The sequence below is a fragment of the Sarcophilus harrisii genome, chromosome 1 (genome assembly GCF_902635505.1).
Source record: "Sarcophilus harrisii chromosome 1, mSarHar1.11, whole genome shotgun sequence".
Lineage (NCBI taxonomy): Eukaryota > Metazoa > Chordata > Mammalia > Dasyuromorphia > Dasyuridae > Sarcophilus > Sarcophilus harrisii.
Window position 1 is genome coordinate 679,857,198 of NC_045426.1, and position 24,317 is coordinate 679,881,514.

A 24,317-nucleotide genomic window follows, 5' to 3' on the forward strand; every position below is an offset into this window, starting at 1 on the left:
TATATGGCACTTAAAGCTGGAAGTCATCATTTAATCCATAGGTTGTTGGAATCTTTTACAAAATGTGAAGATATTGGAGTTGGTTTGATCTGATTTGGGGCCAGAACTTGAAACAAGGTATTAGGTGGAACTGATTGAACAATGCTTGTGTTCACACCTTTAGAGAGCTCAAGTATCTAAGTACTCAATGGAGTTCACAGGAGAGTTCAGGGCTAGTATGAGAGCTGAATTCACACTTCCCTTAGGACCAGAGAGCACTCTGGGAGATAACCCAGAATCCCTCTCCCTCCAGAAGGCGGAGTTAACCTTTGGGAGATCACATAAATGAAGGAAGCTCTTGGAGCGAAAGGAGAATTTTCTCCAGAACATCAACAGGGCTCTGAGACAGAACACTCTGGAAGAAAAGACTACTCTCCACAGAGATTGAGAAACCATGAGTCGGAGCTGGCTGGAGACTGAAGAAAGCAGAGGCAGAGGCCAAGGACAAAGCTGCAAGATCTCTTGGAGCCAGGCAGAGAGATAGGCCTCAACTAACTGGTCTAATTTGTAAGGAGAAATAAACGTTTGCATTTTTAGCAGCTGGCTGCGATTTTGAAGTAATTATTTATTGCAACTGAGACTAAGGCTGCCTTCCCAGGAAAACCACCAACCATAGGTGATTTAGATATCATCTGTTCTAGCTCCTTATCTTATGGATGTGGGAACTGAGAGACTCATAGGTTAAGTGACTTAACTCCACTCCATACTCCAAAGTGGCAACTGAAGCACTTTGACTCCAATTACACCACATTATTTTCTCATTTTCAGATATCTTTAAGTCCCTGAAGTTTCCTCATGAGGGGAGGAGGGTGAAAGAGACAGGGTAAGAATGGTTTGCGGGTTTGAGATCCAAACCTAAGATTCCATCAGTTGAAGAAACTTTTCTTCCAGAAACTCTTTTCACTGATAGAAGTGAGAAGGACTATCATATTTTTGTTTCTGCCTCTAGCCAAGTCCCTGGCACAAAATAAATGCGTATTAATTGATTGATCCATATTTTATAATCTGTTAAAGCCAGAGTTCTTAACCTTTTGAGTATAATGAAACTTTGTTAATGTAGGGTCTACAATCCTTCTCATAATAATGTCTTTTGATGTGTTTTTTAAAATTGAATAGGAAGGGACAGGTAGGTGGCACAGTGGATAGAGCACCAGCCCTGGTGAGGAGGACCTGAGTTCAAATCTGACCTCAGACACTTAATACTTCCTAGCTTTGGGACCCTGGACAAGTCACTTAACCTCAGTTGCCTCAGGGGAAAAAAAAATGAATAGGATTTCAAAAGAAACCAGTTTAAATTGATGGGAGACCTGTTTAAGAAGCCTCGTTGTGTAGCTACCTAGCACTAAGTGGTGAAAATGACTTGGTTATAGCTGCACAATTAATGTGTGTCAGAGATAGAATTTGAACCTGGATCTTCTCAGCTCTGTAACTAACTATGACTTCTGGGGCACCTTAGCACTCCTTTTTGTTAACTCCACTCCAGGACTTCTCCCATGATTCCATTTGACAGATAACCAAATTAAGATAAATCATCATTAAACTGATTTGTTTGAAGTTACTCTGAGTTCTAGTGATTGCTGGTAATAAAATCTTAGCGATATATTCACCTTTCATGCCCCTGGCCATATGACCTGTTCCCCATTTCACAAAGTTTCCTTTCTGCAAATTCTTATAAATGTCTAACCAGGGACCCTCAGGCTAGCCTCTGGCCCCTTATTGGAAATGCTGCCTTTGTGAATAAATCCCAAGTAAAAAACTAGCTTCAGCTGCCAGTAAATTTTGATCTCCCCTTTCCCCAAATGGCCTTTGCTCACATTTTTCCTCACAGCAAAGTAAATGATGTGAATCCGCTTATCTGCTTTGAAGTGGATTTGATGCGACTGCTCTCCGGTGATTGGTTCAGCCATAACCCTCTTCCAAGCCTAGTCCCTGATCCCAAGTAATGATGTCTGTGTACCCCTATAGAGAAAAGTAACATTCAACTGGGGCTCAGTCATATCTGTTTGATGGTTCTCTTATCCCCACATTTAATAGAGCTACCACAAATCGTGTGTTTCTAATACTTTAATTTTAAGAAGAAAAAGTAGCCAACTGAGAAAACAGTAATGCTTATTTTTTCATTTCTTATTTCCTCGTAGTTGGCCATGTAGGATTTCTGGATCATTTTAAAAAATGTATATTAAAATTTTAAGTGAATTCAGAGAAGATTCATATCATGTTTTTCAATAATGGAATCTCATTTGTGAATACATATTTATATATATATACACATATTCATATATACACACATATATGAATATACATATACGGGGGGTGGGGGGGGTGGGGAGAGACAGAGACAAGAGAGAGAACAACTAGGTGGTAAAATAGAATCATGACATTCATCTTCTTGAGTTCAAACCCAGCCTCAGACACTTACTAGCTGTGTGAATCTGGGTGAGTCATTTCATCTTATTTGCCTAAATTTCCTCATTTCTAAATGAGCTGGAGAAAAGTTTGGCAAACTACAAGAGCTGGATATAACTGAAATGACTGAACAACCAGAAAAATAAAGATATGAAGATATAACATAAGACATACATACCTACCTATACATATGCACATACATAAACATATATATGGAATATTCACCAAAGCTCATTCATTTTCCTGTATAATTAATAGATTTCCCCTCTCCCAAATTCCAAAAAAATCACTTGTTTCACATTTCTCTCTTTCATATCTGTCTTGCTCCAGTAATATTGGTCCACCAACTGTTCCCTAAACTTGAGGTTATGAGATCATAGATTTAGAACTGGATGAGACCTTACCTCAGAGTGCACTACTTCTTCCATTTCCAAAGATTAGGAAACTGAGGCACAGAATGTTTAGAAACTGTATCATTTGGACTGCAGTTTGGAGAAGCCAAGTCTCTCTTCTGCTCCCCTAAATCATACATAGTGACTCCCATGATAAATTCCTTAAGTTTACAGTTTCATTTTTATTTTTATATCCCCTTAGCACAATTTCTAGTACATAGTAGGTGTTTTTAAAATGCTTGTTTTTAATTGTCTATGTACAGAAAATCTTTTTTTTTTGTCCCCAGACCTATTGCCATCACCCTCAAATTGTCTCTTCATTTCAGCCCACTTAATCTTGCAAGCTAGCTTTAACAGATTTTCTCACTTCCATTCTCTTTCTCCTTCTAACCTATCCTTCATATTCTAGCCAGAATGAGCCTTATCATAGTTCTGATCACTTCATTCACCTGCTCAAACATCTTTTGAGGTTCCCTATTGCTTTCCAGGAAAAGTTCAAGTTTCTCATCCTGGTACTTAAAGTGTCCCACACAACCTGACAACCACTCTGTTTTTTTCTAGTTAAGCTCATATTTCCCCCTCCATTTCCCACCATATATTATACAATGAAGTTGAATTAGACTGCTTTTTTATAGAGAACTCACACAGGGCAAATGCTCACAAGATGGTCAGAAAAAAAGTTATATAAGGACACTCCCAAGGTCTCTCTTGAGAACTTTAGAATTGATTGTATTGCATGGGAGATACTGGCACATGTCCGCCTACCATGTGGTGCCCTCATCAGAGAAGGTGCTGTGCTCTACGAATTAGCCTTAAAGAAATGCAAAATGCACAACACTAGAGAAACTACCCCCGAATGTTCTTTTTGAGTACTTGTGCCCAACCTGTAGTGGAGCATTCTGAGCTCGGATTGGTCTGATCAGCCACAGTCCTGTGGCTGTGTTATCATTTTGGTCATCTTTGAGAATGAAGGACAGCAATCAACCAACCAGTCAACTAGATAGATCTACACATATACACACAGCCATTTAAAGGTGTCCACATATATATCTACAAATATATAGGCATTTATGTATATACACAGATACATAAAAATGTGTATATGTATTTATTAATGTACATATATACATGCAAATCGCAAAATTTGAGCATTTGGTTAAGCATGTAAATTTATATGCATATCTATAATTATACAATTATATACATATAAACTATGCAATTATTAATGGTATTGTACAATACATGCCTGCATGTGGAAACATGCATACAGACATACATATATACCTATATATATTTCTATTTAAACATGCATATACATGCATACAACTACACGTATATGTTTATCCATTTCTTCCCAGAGTCACATAGCTATTGTGAATGCAGGTAGGTATACCTATAAAATCAATATCAGGTTATTTTTGTAGAAAGGTTTTAAACAGCTCAAAAATCAAGAAAGGTTGCACATAAAAAGAACATGTGAGCTAAGCTTTGATTCTAAGAGGTGGAGATGAATAGAGGATACAATCCATGCAGGAGGCATAGTTGGTACAAAGACACATAGACAGAAGATGAAATGTCCTGAACAAAGAACAGCAGGGAGGCCGGTTGGATTTGGACCGTAGGATACATGAAGTGTGCTAAACTGGAAAAGTAGATTGCAGCCAGATTGTGAAGGGTCATGGATGTATGTGTGCATGTGTGTGTGTGTGAAGAGTTTTCAATGCCCAACAGGAGAGATTATACTTGATTGTTGAAGTTGAAGTCATCACTGGAGCATACGGATTGGGGAGCTCAGCCTCTTGCTTTAGGAATATTGTTCTAGCAGCTGCAGAGAACACAAGAAGGTTGAGGATGGAGAAAAGGCCACTGAGATTAGCAGTGAACAGATCAGATCTCAAAGAATGCAGTCTCAGCTGAGTGCCGACCTCTGATGGCAGATTTCAAAGAGATTGGGAAATGAATGAGAAGACAAGGAGATAAAGACAACAAAATATAGCTACTTTATCTGGTCAGGAACAATAAGCCCTTTGCAGGGAAGGAGACACTTTTTCGAATCCCTGAGCCTCTAGAATGCTGGGGACCCTGGAGGAGGCAAAAGGCTAAATAAAATCTGGAAGCTTCCTTCCCAATCCCCAATCAGATCCCATATGACAGAATGAAAAATTCTGTTCCAGGCATAAGAATACCCCCGGCCCAGATGGGCATTCCACTGCCAGTCAGCACTCCTCCTCGGCCTCCTTCCTTTTCGCGTTCCCAGAATCTCCAAATATTTAAAGGGCACTCTTGACTTTTTATTCCAAGAGCTGAGAAATTCTTCCCTCCTGTCTCAGTCTATAAAATGCCTCTTCCTGCCATGTGATGAGGCCAGACTGCATTCCTTCTTTGCTTTCTTTTACAGGCAGACCGCAAAGATATTGTGAGTTCTGTTCCAGATCGCTGCAATAAAGAAAATATAGCAATCAAGCAAGTCACACAAAATTTTTGTTTCCCAACGTGTATAAAAATTCTATTTATCCTATACTGTAGTCTATTGAATGTGCAATAGTGTTGTGTCTAAAATACAATGTACATATCTTAATGAAAAATACTTTATTGCTTTAAAAAATGTTAACCATCATCAGAGCCTTAAGAAAAACTCATTATTTTTTTTTCTGGTGCCTTAATGTTGATGGCAGTTAACTAACCAATCAGAATAGTGGTTGCTGAAGGTTGGGGTAGCTATGTGAATTTCTTCAAATAAGACAACAATAAAGTTTGTCACATGGACTGATTCTTTTACTCGAACACTTAAAAGCCATTGTCAAGTTATTTATTGGACTAATTTCAGCATTGTTGTATCTCACAGAATAGGGAGGAGATGGAGAGAGATAGGGGAATGGCCTGTCGCTGGAGCAATGAGAGACTTTTATTGATCAAGTCTGGCTTATATGGGCATGTTTTGTGGCATGTCCAATTTTAATAGTAACATCAAAGATCACTGATCAAAGAGCACCATAACGAATATAATGGTAATGAAATAGTTGGAAATACTTCAAGAATTACACCAAAATATGATGCAGAGATACAATGTGAGCACATTCAGTTGGGGAAAAATTAGTTCCAATAGATTTGTACAATGCAGGGTTGCCACAAACCTTCAATTTGTAAAAACAATAACCACAAGAAAACCACAATATCTGCAAAACATAATAAAATGAGATGTGCCTGTATTTGGACATAGGACTTTAAGTCTGGAGGTGGGTTGTGATGACCGTGTATTTTAATCAGCCGGAGTCAGGAATTCAGGTTAAGGGAAAATCTTCAATCTTTATTCTCAGTAGAGGTGAAGAAGGATAAGAGGTGAAGGGGGATTGAGGGTGAAGGGGGGATCACAATAGCAATGTGAGCAGCTGCAGCAGGAAGCCAGCCAGCAGTCTCTCCCCACCTCTCTTCCTGCCCCTCTGCCTCCACCCACCCAAATCGTCATTTCCTATACAACACATCAGGACTTGCACAAAGAGTGGGCAAGGACCATTCTTTCTCCAAGCATATATATTAATAGAGTATGGTCCAATTACTATTTAGCCTCATGTGCTTGGGACCTCAGTGCATCAACTTGAGCAATGGGTGCGTGGGGAGAAGGAGAAGAGAGAAGCTTAAATCCCTCTGTTCAATTGTGTGACAAACTCTTTTTGATCACTGCCCTTTGGATGAAGGACATCCATGTCTCTCCTTGTACTGCCCAAAGGCAACTAGAAGAACCATCTTCTTCTGGGGTTGCTGTTTCTATCTCATATTTTATTTCTTTTCCCCAAAGTCAAGTGAGGTCAGACTCAGAACCCAAAGCAGGAACCATTTGTTAAAGAGGCAAATAACTGGTGGGAACCCAGGAGGCCTTCAGAATCTCTGTGAACTCAACGAAACACTTTTCAAAAGCTCACTTGCAGCCTAGGTAAAAGGTTTATTTGTCAGTATAGGAGGGAAAAAAGGACCAAATCTTGAGTTGACAAGGAAGATGGCTTCATGTTCCCCACAAGAGATTTTTCCTTGCTCTAGGGCTAGAGGAAACAATTAAATGAACTAGCAAATGATTGGACTGGCACTACTGCTGGAATATTTGATAATAACTGGAATTTATGTAGTACTTTAGGTTTTGAAAAGCTCTTTCACAGTTTAGTCTCATAATAGCCTGGTAAAATAGAAGTAATTATCATACATTTTTACAGATAAGGAAAACAAGGCTCATAGAGGTTAAGGACTTCCTCGGGGTTATCCAACTAGTAAGTGTCTGAGAAGGGATCTGAACCCAGACATTGTGATTTGGTGGACTTCCCCTAACTCTCTAGGTCCTGGGTTCAAATTCCATCTCTGATGTTTACTCTACATGTGACCCTGGGCAAGTCTAAAGGCATAATTTTCCTCATGTAAAGTGAGGAGAGTTTACTAGATGGCCTTTGAGATGCCTTCCAGCTTTAGATCTATGAATCTCATAGTAATAGAACTTGAGTTCAAATCCATCCCCTGTCATGTATCATTAACCTCCCTTAGACTCAAAGTTCATTAAATAAGGCATTGAAATCAATGGTCTCTAGGGTTCCTTCCTACTCAAGACTGTCCTCCTGTGATCCAAATATTTCTGATTCTAGCACTATCCATTACACTACCCTGTATTCTGAGCTTAAGAGCACTAAATAAATGGGAAGTATTCTTGGATAGATCAGTCATATGATTATTGATGACAATCAGTGGAGTGAATACTAAGGGAAAGATGGATCTCCTATTCTTTTCTTGTAAGTCATCATTATTAGTGTGGGAATGGTCATGGGGGTTTCTCTCAATCTATGTTTATGGAGCATCCTGACCCCCAAACCTATATACATTATTAACCAGTTCTAGGGAAGTTGGTAACAATGAAAGCTGTGTTCGTATCACACCTGCTAATGTTCATCAGAATTGTAATGGTAGAAATTATTCATTCATTATGCTAGTGCTCTCTCATTCTGTAGTGCTCTCCCTCCTCCTCCTCTGGCTTCTCTGATTTCTTTCAAGTGCCAATTCAAAATCAACTCAAAGCAAAAAGAAGAGAGCTTGTGCCTAGCCCTGTTCCTCTCCCTCAGTGCTTGTTTTTCAGATTGGATTCTATTTACACAAGTGATATCATATTGTATCATAATATATAGTATTATGTTGTATCATAGCATATTATATCATATGATATGTAAAATGATTGACATGATATATATTGTAATATCATATGTAATCTATCATACATAATATATTACATACATCATGTCATGTCTAGTGGTATATTTTATACAGAGATATACATGTAATATCTTGGTATGGATATATATATATATGTATATATATACGCACATATTTGTATGCTGTCTTATTTGTTAAAATGTGGGTCCTTAAAGATAGTAATCATATTTTTACCTTCCTTTGTGTCATTAGCACTTAGCAAAGTAACTGGCACATAGTAGACACTTAATAAATAAATTGAACTCAAGTCCTATCACTGAGAGATTTATAGATCTAACGCTAGCCCTAGAGAATACCCAGTGTTTCATGTCATTTGGTTTGTTGTGAGGTATTTTTATTTATTTTTTAGTACTGACTGAATATTATATCCATGTTTGTCATTTCCCTTGTGAAAATCCCCTCTATGAATGCTGATGAGTACCTGTTCTGCAATGTAGAGTCTTCGAGTATTGCATGGGGCACTAAATATTTAGACAATTTGAATGATATGATCACACAGATAGGTTGTGTCAGATCTTCAAACCCAGATCTTCTAAGGCTGAGTCTCATTCATGGAGCTAGCTGTTCTAGCTACTATTAGAAATAGAAAGATGGTCTCTCCTATAAGACTCTGCTCCAGATAGGAAGGAGGGCTGGAACACAAGTTCCAAAAGAAGAAATAGACCTCGTCCCACTTTCACAATCTAATTTGGGTGATTGATTACAGTAAATTCACTATAACCCCTCCTCAAATCTAGCATCAGTAAGATTGGTGCCTGTGCAGATTGTTCAGGAGAAAAAAAATTTCTCAGGGTCTAAAAACAACATGAGCTTTGTAGACAGCTGTATACATTGCTGCCTATGCAGAAACTTCTTCCCCTGCCTTGGCCCTGTCCGTGGTCTTGAATTATGTTGAACTAATTAGGGACATTCTTTTCTTTGCTCCCTTGTGTAGACACTTTTCTTCTGTCGTGTTCTTGGAGCTCCTTGTTGGGAAGTTGAGTAATGACGGCTAATAATGGCTGTACCTGTCACATTAACCCCCACTGCTGTGACAGTGCCAGGCTTTCCAGGAACTAATGCAAATTAGATTCCCTTTGCAGGGAAGACCGAGAAGAGGGAATTAGCACATTTCAGGGGAAAGGTCATTCAGAAAAGCAATGTAAAACCCATGGCTCTGTTTGGTCTTCCAGGAAGCAGAAATCTTGAACACGGCCATTCTCACTGGGAAGACAGTGGCTGTGCCTGTTAAGGTGGTATCTGTGGAGGAAGATGGCACTGTGACAGATCTTCTGGAGTCTGTGGAATGTAGATCATCAGATGAAGATGTAATTAAGGTAAGTTGGTATTTCTCTGGTCCCTGTAGAAAACTATTGTCATGTCAACATCTTTGTTCATTGACCAGATAGGCCTTTGGGTCCCATAGGATTTATTTCCTGCCATTTTGGTTATGTTGCCATTAAAATCTGGACATTGACTGTTAGGCACAAAAAAAGAAAGAAGGGGGGAAGTTTCGATGGATGGTGTATTCTATCTGTTTAAATGTTTTATGTCTCTTTGCTCTTATAAAAATACTTTACAATGATCTTCATTTTTCAGTATTAGACCCAAAGTTGTATTTTTCTGGCTTGGTTATTTCAGAAAACATTATGTAGTGCCTATAAAATCTTTATCTGAAACTCTGCCTGACATGCTGAGTGCCCAGAGGTTGACTACTTGTCCCCTCAAAGTCCAGGGATATCCTTGAGAGGCTGAAGTGAGGATGATTTTCTAATTCTCAAGAACTTCAACTGGTATGTTTCCTATTATAGTTTATCACAGGATATCACTTAGTCAGTCAGACTTAGTTAACTTTTAGAAAAAGGAAGTTGTATTTAATGCAGTTAGCATAATTGATATAAACATCCCCCCAAAGTCTATGACACATTCTCCCACTAGTACTTGCAAAGTGAAGAAGAAAGTTAAGTCAGTTTTAAAAAACACATGTTGTAAAGGGCTAACTCACAGATCTTGAATGTCATTTTGTTGGATTCTTCAAGACGTTCCCCTTAATTATAGTTTAGCTTTTCTCCTTCCAGCTGGGATTTTTCTTAAATCTGCTTTCCTTACCTTGCCAGATGGCCCTTGGCTCCTGATGCAGACATTATCATAAATTGTTCCAAGGATTCAACTAGGATAGTGATGGGAAAATGGGAAGTCCCAAATCTTCTTTACTTATGAAGTTCATAAAGTCCTTCTCTGCTCAAGGGTGGGAACAAGGAGTTCCTCTTCTCTCCCACAAATAATTCCTTCTCAGGGGGTTGGCTAAAATGCTCTTTTAGCTTGATATTCAGTTGAGGCTCCAATTTAAATCCTCCTTTTAATTCTAGTGCCTTCCTCTTATATTTTTTTTCCTAGTTATCTTGCATATAGGTTGCTTTGTATATCTTTGTTTGTACATTGTATTTTCCATTAGATTGTAAGTTTCTTGAGGGTGAGGACTATCTTTGGCCTCTTTTGTTTCCTCAGCACTTATGAAGTCCTAGCTCATAGTAGGCACTTAATATTTATTGATTGATTGAATTAGAACTAGCTCCCTGATTTTACATAGTTCAGAGGGTATGGTCCAGTCTCTCAGCCAATCCAATAATTTCTCTCACACCTAGGAAGCTTCTCACCCAGTGAAAAACTGAGATATCCTTGACTTGAAAATATATTCTTATATTCACAGAAACAAAAATGTTACCCACAACATTAATATCCTCACTTTGTGAATTCACTGGTTTACCGGGGGGTAAGTTAGAGTTATTAGAATGATAACATTTTAAGTCATTGGTGTGAAATGACAGCCTAGAAAGCTAATGAAAACTTGGGCTACAATAAGCAAAACACAAAATCCAGGAATAAGGCAGTGATTCCCCTAGTATAATTCACCTTCTGTGTTCAGTTCTGAGTATGAATTTCAGAATAAACAATGATAAGCTGAAGAGTAATCAAAGAAGGCAGAACATTATGGGAACAGTCTCAAGTTCATGCCACACAAGGATTGGCTGAATGACATAAGGATGATCAACCTAAAGAAAACTTAAGGAGGAAATAGTTATCTTTAAATATGCAAATATTGAAAAAGGCTTAAACTTGTCCCGTTTGATTCTTAGGGCACAATAGAAACAATATATGGATATTATGAAAAGCCTGATGTAGGTTTGATATGACAAAAATGTTGATAATAATGAAAACGCCTGTGGATAACTAGGTAATTCAATAGGGCCTTAGTCCTGGAGTCAAGAAGACCCAAGTTCAATACAACTTTAGATACTGGCTGTATCTAAGCAAGTCAGTTAACCTCTGTCTGCCTCAACTGCCTCAACTTCAAAATAGCTATAATAATGGCACCTACCTCAAAGTATTGTTATAAGGATCAAATAAAGTAATATTTGTAAAGTACTTAGCACTCTACCTGGCACATCATGGGTGTTTAGACAATTTTTGTTTTCTTCCTTTTTCCTTTCCTTTCTTCTCTTGCTCCCTACCTCCTAACTTCCTTTCCTCCTCTTTTCTTATATTCTTCCTTCCTTTTTTCATTCTTTCTTTCCTCCCTTTTCCTTATCATTCTCCCTTCCTCCCTCTCTCCTTCCCCTTTCCCCTTCTTCAATCTTTCCTTCTTCCTTGCTTTCCTTCCTTTCTTCCTTCCTTTTTTTTCTCACTCCCTCCTCCCTTCCTTCCTTCAACTTTTCCTTCCTTCTTTCCTTCCTTCCCTCCCTCCCTTTTTTTCCCCATCCTTCTTTCTTATTATCCCAAAATATGGGAGATTAGTCCTCATTGGAAGATTATAGGAAAACTTTTGTATTGCTACATATTGGAAATGTGGAAATGATTCTTAATCAGGTACAATTTGGACTGGATGATCTCTGAACTCCCTTCACCCTGAGATCCTGGGGAAGTCCCTGTAAAATAAATTAGGAGTATAATTGCAATGGCTGCTATTACTTCTCTATACCATGGTTTTGTATCTCAAAGTACTATCCAAAATATTGTCTAAAGATCAAGATCACAGAAGCTTATTTTAGAGGTAGCATTAAAGTAGTGGCTGGGGGGTTGGCTTTGGCCTAGCAAGCCCTGGGTTCTAGTATAACTGACTGGGTGGACTCAAGCAAGTTATCTAACCTCTCTGAATCTGCATCTGCTCATTGTAAAATAAATCACAATAAATGGCTCCTAAGGTCATTTTCTGCTCCAAGTGACTGATTCTCAGATCCCTTCAGCCTCTCAGGAATCAAGCAAGCCTCAACAATCTTAAGTTGCAGATGAGTTTCCATTTGGCATTAGTTGAGATAGTAAAAAAATCATATGTCCAGGACCCTTTCTCAGTACACTTCAAAAAAGAACATAGTTATTTACAGCTTTGCTTTATAATTCATGTCAGCGTAATAAAGGAAAAATCTTTTTTCCCGTCTTTTACCAACCCACAGAATTCTATATGAGCCAATGATGCCAATTGAGGACCAGTTCCAGCCTTTCATAAAAATGTATTTATTCTTCCTGCCAGCCGTTTCTTTCTCATTTGGGATCAAATGCAAAAATAATCCAAAATAAATTAACGCAGAGAATAGATTAAGGGACAGTCCTTTGAGTTTCCTTCATCAAGAGACTATACAATAAACTTTATACAGCTGGAGACCAATGGGTCGGTGAAGAGAAAACACCTTCCCTGAAAGATCAAGTGAAATGATGAATCTGGTTCAGTTTCAGCATCTGAAAGAGGTTTACAACAAGTGCTATTAAGTTTGGAAGACAAGCCCTGGAAAATGAGATCCTGTTTCTTTTCCTTCTTTTCCCTCAGGTCTCTTTCCAACTCTAAAATTGGGTGTTTCTAATTCCAAGGCCAAGGAATACTGTTGCCATGCCCACCCTGTGTCCTTGTTTAACTGAAAATCAGCATAGAAAAGGAGAAAGAATGCTGAATGGAGTGTCAGGGCCTTATAATCTATGACCTATGATCTCATGGTATAGTGCAAAAGAACACCCAACTTGGAGTTGTGGCTACTAAGTTCAATTCCCAGCACTTCTACTTACAGTCAAATTCAATAAACATGTATTAAGTACCCACTATATACCAGGAACTGTGCTAAGCACAGGAGATACCATTAATATAAAGAAAGATAGTCTTTGCCTTCAAGGAGTTTACAATTGAATTTTTTTAAACTTGGGAATGGTTGTTATTTATTTTATTTTGTTTTATTTTATTTTTACAAATTTGTCTCACTTCCCTTTATATTTGAGAAATGACCTTTATAAAAGAATATTGCTACAATTGAAATTAAAAAAAAAAACACATAAGGAGGCTGGAAAATGAGGGACTTGCTAAGGTGAAATAGTATCTCAAATATCTCAAGAGGTGTTCAGTGGAGGAGGGATTATAATGCCAGAGAAACTGAGGCAAGATAGAGATTAGAGAGTTTTTAATATTTTATTAATTGGAGAGGATAATTGACTGGACAGGACTCTCATCTCAAAGTATCCAGTGATGAATGTGAGAATCCCAAGTCTTTTTATATGACTTTGAAACAAAGAAAGAAAAGAGTGGGAAGTTTTCAAAACCATTTGGTTCTGTCAGGATGGGAAGAGTCTATAAATTCTTACTAGAAGCCAGAGCCAGGATGTCTGAATAAAAGAAGTAAAGATGTCAATGAGGTATCTGGAATAGTCTTATCTTTTAGAAAATTTTAGAGGGGGGTAGTGCCATAAATTCTTAAGGGCAGAAGGAGTTAGGAGCAAGGAAGTCTGATCTCCCCCTCATCTTGAGTCTCACATTGACAATTTATAACCTTAGAGAAAATGGCCATCAGTTTTACAACTAAGGGGATTAAAGCAGAACAATTAAGGAAACTGAGGTAGAACAATTCGGGGAAACTCAGTCTTGGACAGTTAGGGAAACTAGACCAGGGAAACTGAAGTAGAACAGTTCAAGGAGACTGTAGCATAACAGGATTAGTTTATTCTGCTTGGCCTAACAGGGTACAACCAGGAGCAATGGGTATAAGTTGTAGAGGAGCAAATTTATCCCTAATGGGCTATTTTAAGAGGTGATTGGATCCCCTCCTTGAAGGTCTTCAAGAAAAAAACCAGATAATTCCTTTCTAGGTGTGTTCCACTAGAGATTCACTTCATATAGGAATTAAACTACATAGCCCCTACGATTGCTTGCAATTCTTAAAGTGGGTGATTCCCTAAAGGTAAGAGAAACAGAGAAAAGATTATTTTAGTTGCCCAGATTGTAGCCATATTGCCTGGGAAGTTCCAATTGGCTTCAAAGAAAAAGGCCTTGCATATCCAACCTTATTTTATAGAAAACAGGTGTTACCACTAGCTATCTTTAGGGCATAGCAACTATATCATAAACACAAATGATTCAAAAATCTGGGATTTCTTTGGTGTGGGAACTCCTCTGCTAGGAGTTGTAACTTTGAGAACCATTGTGTGCTAAAAAATTCGTTACACTACAAGCAATCTAGTACTGAGTCTCTGAATTCAGCAAAGCTGGTCCTTTGAAAAAAAGTAGTAGTAGTAATCATAAAATAATAATTGCATTTATATAGTACTTTAAGGTGTATGAGCAATTTTCATTTATTATTCTCTTATATTATCAACATTTTACAGGTGAGGAAGTTGAAGCAGAAAGAGCCTAACTATCCAGGGTGACAGTCCTAGGAAGTATCTGAGATTGGATTTGAACTCAGGTCTTCTTGATTTCCAAATCTAGCTTTCTATCGATTGCAACACTTTGCTATCAATAATAACTAATATTTATATAGTACTTTAAGATTTGAAGAGCACTTTACAAATATGATTCCATTTTATTCCCATCACAACCTTAGGAGGTAGCTACTATTATTATCCCCATTTTACAGTTGAGGAAAATAAAGCAGACAAAAGTGATGTGGCATGCAAGGGTCACACAGTTAAGAAGTATTTGAGGCCATATTTGAACTCAAATCTTGCTATACTGCAGCTCCAGACCTCTATATACTATGGACCTAGCAATAATAAGTATACATTTTATCACTGGACCTTTGTTTCTTTTTCTCCATTGAGTTTTTGCTTACAAGTGTTTTCATATCATTGTCATTTTTTAAGTTTGTGTCCTGTTCTTCCTTGTCACCATAGTAGCTTTTAATGGTCACTTGTTTTATTGTTGTTTGTTTATTTTCCCAGATTATTTCTTGACTTGTGTTTTTAAGTTAGAGCTGTTCTCAGCTCACTCTTGGGACAAGGGAGTGACTAGAGTAAGTTTCAGCCTTTTATGTCCTGCTCTTTTCACATCTAGGTCTAAGGACCTATAAATATTCAGAGTTTCCAAGGTGGTATGATTTGGATTTTGTCTGCTCCTTTCCCTCCTTCTCTGTGCTCTGGTCTTTACAACAATAGGTCCGCTGCTTCCTAGAAACTGCAAGCACCCTCTCCAGATTGAAACTGTAACCTGAAACTGAGTTCTGGGCTATAGAAATGCCAAATACTGCTCAATCTTATAACCAGTGCCAGTATAGAGATCCACTAAATGCTCAGTTTTCTTACCAACCCTGGGCATCGTGTGTTCTTTTCCAATGTTACTATCCCTGATGATGGTTCACAGCAACGTTGCTTCTGATGAAGGAACCATTTCTCACCCCAATGCCTACAGACCTTTCTTTCTGTCCTCTTAAATTACCCTGGACTCAAAAAAATGAGTTATTGAGAGTTTTTTATTGGTTATCCAACTCATAATTTGATTTGACTTGCTTTTTGAAAGTTCTTTAGAAGAAGAGCTCAAAAAAATTGCTGATTTTTCTTTGCCATGTTGGCTCTACCACCACCTTTGCAACTTTGAAACTAGAGTTGTCTCCACATCATGATGATGTATCATCATAATAATAAGTATTATATGTATTATAGATATTGTGCTAAAGTTTTTAATACAGTTGACATACAGTATAAGGAGGGAAGGAAGGAGGGAAGGAAGAAAGGAGGGAAGGAGGGAAGGAAGAAAGGAGAGAAGGAGGGAAGAGGGAGGGAAGGAAGGAAGGAAGGAAGGAAGGAAGGAAGGAAGGAAGGAAGGAAGGAAGGAAGGAAGGCAGGCAAGGAGGGAAAGAAGGAAGGATGGAAGGAAGGAAGGAAGGAAAGGAGGGAGAGAGGGAAGGAAGGGAGGAAGGAAAGGAGAAAAGGAGGGAGGAAGGGAGGAAGGAAGGGGAAAAAAAGATTTTGTTTTTGCCCTCAAGAAATTTATATTCTGCTGGGAATTGTTGTGAATTAGGCAAGGAGGTCTGAGGGAATGATGAATACAACATGTAATATAAAATAATTGAAGTAATATAAAGAAATTGAAAAGGAAATAGAGCAGTAAAAACTGGAGAGATCAGTGTGCTCTGTGGAAACAAAAGTTCTTCAATTGATTGACCACTTTGCAAAGGCATAAAGGTGAAAGATGAAAGGTCACATACAGAAAACAATTAGTACTAAATAAATTCTAGTTACTAGAATAAACAATACAGGAAGAGAAGTTTCTCAAACTTAGCATTTACCTCCTACCTCTGGGCCTTTGCAATGTGTGTCCTCAATGCCTGGAATGACCTTCTTCAGACCCACTTTTTAGAAAATCTAGATTCTTTAAAGATTCAACTCAGGTGCTACTCCCTGCCGGAAGTTTTTCCTGATACCTTTATTTATTAGTACTTCCTGGTGCCTCAAATTATCATAGGCTTGGATATACCCATCTATTTACATGCTGTACACACTAATAAATATTAAACTCCATGGGGATACATATTATTTTCTTTAGTTCCCTAGCACCTGGCATAGCACCTTAGTCAAAGCAAGCATTTAAGTGGTCATTGGATTACATTACTGAAGTAACATAAAACATGATCTTAAAGGGGAAGGGGATTTGTGAGGCAAATCGTGAAGAACTTTAAATATTAGACAGAGGAGATTATATTTTAATTTAATGGCAATAGGGATCCACTGAAGATTTTTGATTAGTAGAGTAGTATAGTTTAACCCAGGGCTTCTTAAACTTTTTCCACTCATGGCACTTTTTCACCTGAGAAATTTTTATGTGACCATGGATAGGTAGGTATATAAAATAGGCATACAAATGTATAGATAATAAGCCTCTACATTGAGTTATGTGACCCCATATAAGGTTTCGACCCACTTTAAGAAGCTTTGGTCTAATTTATGTTTTGGAAGTATGTTTGACATCTGCATGGATTGGAGAAGTGAAAAACTGGAAATAGGAAAATTTATTAGGAGGTTATTGTATTAGTCCCAGAAAAAGATATTACTGTGTAAGATGAATACCTCACATGTGATTATTTTTAAAAACCCCATCCAAGTTCTGAGGCAGTGAAAGAGTAGGCTGTGTATTATAAGCAGAAGGCCTATAATTGGCAAAAGCTATGATCTTTTTTCTTTTAAACCTAAAGCTAAGATGTTAGCATTTTGCATAAGAATTTGGGGTCAAGGCTTCCATTGGCACTAATATGAGTCACCCAACTACAGACCTGAACATTGCATTGAAAATGTGCCTGCTGTGATTCAGATCTCTCTTTATATCAGGAAATCTCATTAATGAAGATAGAGGTAGCTAATTAGTACCCAGCCTGGAGCTTGTTCCTATTGTGATACTCCCTGTTCTCTGATAAAAATGGAGTTGAAATTAATAAGGAAAATATTTTTTTAATTTACTGGTACAATATAGGGCTAAAGGTTAGGCCTGGAACATTTCAGAATACTGGACCTGGAGTCAAAGTTCCAGGCTTCTATTCTAACTCATCTACTCACTATCTCAGCGACTTTAGCGAAGTTACTTTAGATAGCTAGATGATATCTTGCTTAAAAGGTGGGAGCTGGAGTCAGTAAGACTTGAGTTCAAATTCATCCTGAAATAATTACTGGCTGAGTAACCCTGGACTGTGAAACCCCACCTATATACTGGGGATCCAAAGAGGAAACTAAAGTAGGAATATTAACGACTCTTTCTTCATATGACTGTTGGGCAGCTAGATGGCACAGTGATGGAGTGCTGGGTTTAGAATCAGGAAGACTCATCTTCCCATCTTCAAACTTGACCTCAAACAATGTAGCTGTGTGACCCTGGGCAAGTCACATAAACCTATTTGTCTCTGTTTCCTCATTCATAAAATGAGCTGGAGAAGGAAATGGGAAACTACTCAAGTATCTTGCCAACTGAACCCTACATGGGATCACAACTGAAAAATGAATGAATAACAACAACATAGGATTATCATAAGGAATAAGTAAGATGATATGTATAAAGTGCTTAGCATAGTATTTGACACATAGAAGGAGATTAATATAGGCTTGTTCTATTCTTCCCATCTTTGAACCTATTTCCTCATTTTATAAAATGAAGGGATTGTACCGACTGAACTTTAAAATCCTGAGAAGCATCATGGTGCAGTAGAAAGAATGTTAGATTCAGAGTCAAGGGCCCTGGGTTCAAATTCAGTTCTTCCATTGACTACTTGTGTTACTCTGCTTTCCTATCTGTAAAGTTAGAGCATTGTAATAAATGATCTTTAGGGTCCCTTTGAATACTAAATCTATAATCTTATGATTGACCATGTTATTCCCAACTTTGAGCCCAAAAGAAAATCTTTATTCTCTATCACCTCTTCTTATCCCAGTTGTACTAAGGCTGGGGGTATGTGTGTCGTTCCTTCCATCTGGCTTGCTGGACTTATGGTACAGGCTTGGCTAAAGTAGCCTTCCACAGCACTCCCCTCAGGGATTCCCCCAGTCCTATGAGAAATAACTTTGCTCATGAGATAGAGAAAAGAGACGCAACTAACTAAGCAGACATATAGATAGAAAGGAAGCTTGAGGCCCTGATTTGTTTCTATGCAAAACCAGGTAAGAGACAGAGACAGAGAGAGACAGAGAAAGAAAGGAGAGAAAGACATAAGGGGAGGGAAGAAGACAGACACAGTGAAAGAGACAGATAGAAAGGAAGGAACAAAAGACACAGAGAGGGGAAGGGAGGAGGCAGGCAGAAATAGGGGGAAAGGAAGGAGAGAGAGAGAGACAGAGACAGAGAGAAGGGGGAGGGAGGGAGAGAGAAGAGAGAAAGAAGAGTGGAAAGAGAAGAAAGGCAGAAACAGTGGAGAGAGAAAAGGAAAAAGAGACAGACAGAGACAGATAGAGAAACAAAGCGACAAAAACAGAGACAGAGAGCCACACATAGAGAAACAGTCCCCAAATATCCAAAGGTTCTTTATTGTCAGTCTTTCAAGTGAATAAGCACTCAAATTCATAAAAATCCAACACCATGAAAGCAACACAGACAAACAAGCACTTTAGCCATAAACCACCAGGACTGCAGCCAAATCAGTTCAACATGAATGATTAGAGGCCCGGCTGAGTTTATTATTAAGGCATCCACTAAGACCAGAACAGATCATGTCAATTTCGAATAAAGGGCACAGGGGTGAACCTTACTAGCCAAAAAAATGGGACTTTATAGTTAAAAATCCTGCTTTGTTGGGTTGAAGAACACATATTGTTACCACAAAAATACCCTTAGGGTGAAAAACAGAGTTAAACATGGGGCTGTTTCTTCTAATCACAAACCTAACTCTCAACAGGATAGTCTCCACCCCAATCCTTCCAGAGGAAACTACCAGACTTAGCCATGACACAGAGCATACCCACAAAAACCTTCTTTCCTAACTACTTCTACTGGATCAACTAACCAGAGGAAGCACCAGTCAGCCAGCCCTATACTAGGAAACCTTCCCCGGAGATTCTGTCTACACATTCACACCCTTTGAACACATAGGAGGCATTCATGGATCTGATTTTAACTCTGAAAGGAAACAAATGTGCCCAAAGGGACCAGGTTTGCAGACAGCCTAATTCTCCAAGGAAAAAATAGTTACTCTTCTTCCCTAAGTACCCCCTTCTCAAGAGCATAATTACTCTAGTAATACAGCTCCCTATGTGCACTTGCACTCCCAATTACAGTGTTAACAGCTGGCATTTGGGGGGAAATGAAAATCTCTGTGAATGGCACAAAAGTTGAACCCGAAAACAAAATGACACACATCCCCAGTGAAATATGCTGGGAAGCAGTTTCTCCATAAATTATATCCTCAAATCCTCAAAGTTAATGTATTTTCCAAAAGGACCTTACTTGGCATCAGGGAGAATATCATGCACAAGGAAAACCTGCCTTCTTGGAGCAATTTTTTAAAAGCCCAAACCATGCTAAGTACAGTAAGATAGTTTTAAAGTCACATCAAGTCCCAATTACTTTAATGTATAACATCTTTCATTTTTCAGTTGAAGTGGGAAAATAGTTCATACAAAATGATCTAGGGCATATAAGCCCCTCGAAAGCACCTTGTTTTAGCATCAATGATGCTTTTATTTTCAGTAAATGGCAAGAAAACACGACTCTGCAGGAAAGGGGAAAGATGTAGTATCTGGAAGGAGCCCAGATGGGGTTGGTAATAGAAGTTTAGTGGGGAATGTAAAGTTTCAAAAGAAGGACACCACAGACATCATTTTAAGACAGTTCTGAGTATGTAGTGGTACAAAAAGGAAATATTTACTTTGCATAACTAGCTGTTAAATAACAAGTGAGCCGAGGTTTAGCCCACACAGAAAAAAGCATGACTCCTATTGAGCAAGGGGCGGAAAAAAAAGGAGGAAATAGGCAAGGAGCAGGACCAAAAAACACCAACTAGAGCAGTGCGGGATATTTCAAGGGTTGCATTTTCAATGCAGCCCATGTCCCAATACCCCATATTTTGGGCTCACTAAGAATGGGAACAATCTTGGAGGCTAAACGAACAATCATTCTGTTCATAGTGTTCCCACCTAATAATATGCTGGTAAAATGTTTAACAATCTGCTCTACAGGAAAACTGGGCAGCTAGGTAGCACAGTGGATAGAGTGTCATACGTGGAGACAAGAAGATTCATCTTCCTAAATTCCAATCTGCTCTCAAATACTAGCAAATCATTATACCTGTCTCTAGTTCTTCATCTGTAAAATGAGCTGGAGAAGGAAATGGCAAGATGTCAGTATCTCTGCCAAGAAAACCCCAAATTGGATCATGAAGAGTAGGACACCGTTGAAATGACTGAACAGCAACTTCAAGGAGAATAAAATGTAGGTATGGCAACCTTTCAAGTTTAATCTGTGTCATTAAGACTTTCTGAAGACAATCAATAAAACAATGGAACAAACCTCAATTTGTAATATTTCACTAATTTCTGAGATGTAAATGATCACAATGACAATTTACCAATCAGCTTCCAAGCTTGGTTGAGTTGGCTCCAGTACATATTATTATGCTCATATTACATGCTCTCAAAAAAATCAGAAGATGGCTTTAATTTGGATTTTCACAAATGTGGATAGCAGGGTTCCCAACATCCATATTGGTATTCAAGGTAATTTAGCCTTTATCCATTATAGGACAGTCTTTGTTCTATTCCAGAGAAATTATAAAAGGATATACATAAAAGGACTTGACTATAAGTAATGATTAAAATTTTTCTCCCATTTCTACTAATTTCCATGTTTCTAGTACTACCCTGTGATTTAGATTCCCTGTTAAGCATTTATGGTATACATGACCATTTTGCAATGTTTAAGGTAGTTCCAACACCAAGATTTTCATGTATGCATTCAAATCACAGATCTGAACCAAAATAGGAAAAAAATTGGAACTATGCTGGATATGAGAGATACAAAGTCAAATATAGAAACAATGGCTGTCCTCAAGAGGCTTCCATTCTGCTGTTTACAATATGCTCCTTAACTGTGGCTTCAATCAAGAATGTGTAGCCTCCTGCACTTGAGTAAGAACCCTACCACCTCCCTTTTTTCCTCCCTAGTGTACAACCCATCATATTTCCTTATTATCAAACCAAAGATGATTTTACAAAAGAAAAAATGATAAGAAAAACAGCATGAAGTCAGGGAGCATGTTCAGTCCTGGAAACTAACAGACAGATGATTGTCAGGCATTTGGGAGGCTCCAGGTAGCTGCAAACAACCTCAGACACCAGATCAAAGTTGCATCCTCTTCAGGAAGACTCTGCCTCAGGCTGATAGAGTGCTAGCTTCATGCTCTAATAGCAGAGAATAGACCAGACTTAACAGAACCAACTGGTCTTGGTCTGAGAAGTATTAATGGGAGCCTTTCTACCTGGTGCTGCAGAGACTGGATAATTGTTACAGGGCAAGCTCCAAATCAGATTTTAATTCCTTAAATCCAATCAACCTGGCAAGCCTCCCCATCTCACTCCCCCCAAATACACTAGAACTGTCTCAATGGTTTCATTTGTTTTTTCCTTAGGACAAATCTGCATGAAAGATTCCCTGTTGATAAGACAGATGATGAACAATTTCAGCATATCCAAATACACATACATGCCCGCTGCCTGATAGAGAGAATTGAAATTGTAACTATTTGGGGCTTTATTTACTTTTATGTGCAAAAAAATGAGAATTTTAGTGAACTATAATCTCAACTATAGGGGCAGATAGATGGTACAGGGGATAGAATGCCAGAACACGAGTCAGGAAGACGTATTTTCATGAGTTAAAATCTGGCTTCAGACACTTAATTAGCACTGTGACCCTAAGGATGTCACTTACTCCTGTTTCAGTTTTCTCCTCTTTAAAATGAGCTGGAGAAAGAAATGGCAAACCATTCCAATATCTTTGCCAAAACAAACAAACAAACAAACAAAAACAAATGGGATCGTGAAGAGTCAGATCCAACTGAAAAACAACTCATAAGTTAAATAGAAATCAATAAATAGAATATAATATCTTTGAGAGTAGAGATCGCTTCATTCTTTACATTTGTTCCCTAGTATAGTTCATAGCTCCAAAATAAATCCTTCATAACTGCTTATTTCTGGATTAGTTATGGTTTTATGTATATGTATACATATGTATGTGTAACAGATATGTATTGTGCATTGTGTTTCTGTTGTTGGATGGATGGATATATACTTTTCTTCTTGATAAAATGTGATCTTGAGAGTAGGGACTGTTTGATTCATTGTATGTTTCCCCTAAACCTAAGAAAGTGACTGGCACAGGTAATAATAAATATTACTGATTGACTTATTGACTGATTGATTAAATGGTAGCGAAGCAAAGTAATATGACTGGACTGAAATAAGAAAGGTAAAGTTTTTAAAATTAATGAAGTGTTAACCCCACCATAGTCTAAAACATAGTAGTATTGCATTCTGTTCTGGACACCATAGTAAAGGAAGGAAGTAATAAGTTTTAAGTCATCCAAAATAAGGCAGCTGAGATAGTGGAGGAACTGAACTCATGAGGACTGGGCAAAGGAACTGGGCATGTTTAGCCCAGAGAAGAGAAAACTTGAGCAGTAGTTGATGTACTTCTTTTTCGAGACTTCTTCAATAACTGAAGACATTGTAATATGGAAAAAGGATTTGACTGAGCCCTAGAGGTTATCTGTAAAGCCATCTATTCAGACTTCATGTCCAGAGAAAACTTTATAATGTATTGCTTTGTTTTAGAGATCTTTAAAGAAAGACCTGGATGATTGCTTGTAGGTTTGTTATAAAAGGTATTGGACAAGATAATCACTGATATTTCTCCCAAATGTTTAAAAAAGATTCAGATTCAGCCAATGATGGGATGTCTAGATATCATCCGATCATCAAGGTTTGACCATAGAGTGATGAATTATTTTTTTTATTTTTATGCTTCTTAAAATCTTGAAATCCATCTACAAAGTCACAGAAGAACAATTATCTCTGTTTAGTTTCGTAATATAATCCTTCAAATATTAAAACGTAACAATAATAATAATAATTTGTAACTATATAGCACTTTAACATTTGCAAAGTGCTTTTACATCTGATAACTGCTTTGATGCATACAACAACCCTGGGAGGTGAATACTGTAATGAGAAAAAGGAAAAAAAAATCATCCTCAATGTGTGATTTTGGAATCTCTGGATAATTACTTCCACACTGAGGTGGCCCTTAATATACATGTGTTTATGATAATATGCCAATGATTTAGAGCTCTTTAGGCCCTCTCCAGGATTCTAAAATCTGTGAAATATCGATGTGCTCATTCTTCTGGAGTTCATCTGGGGTTCTTGGTAATGGGCCCAAACTAACAACAAGTGCCAACACTTGATGAGTGAAGAGGTTTGTATTTTATCAGGAATCACATTTGGGAAAAGATTCTGGGTAGGCCATTGCTTTGG

The 24,317-nt window shown here is 38.0% G+C and overlaps 1 protein-coding gene across 1 annotated transcript in view; it reads left to right on the forward strand.

The window, feature by feature from the left end:
• The window catches only part of TMEM132D (transmembrane protein 132D), a 910,611-nt gene that overhangs the window by 760,308 nt on the left and 125,986 nt on the right, over positions 1-24,317 (forward strand). The window contains exon 5 of the mRNA XM_003760941.2: positions 9,254-9,397. Within this exon, the coding sequence (XP_003760989.1) occupies positions 9,254-9,397 (144 nt within the window). The remainder of the gene's footprint in view (positions 1-9,253; positions 9,398-24,317) is intronic.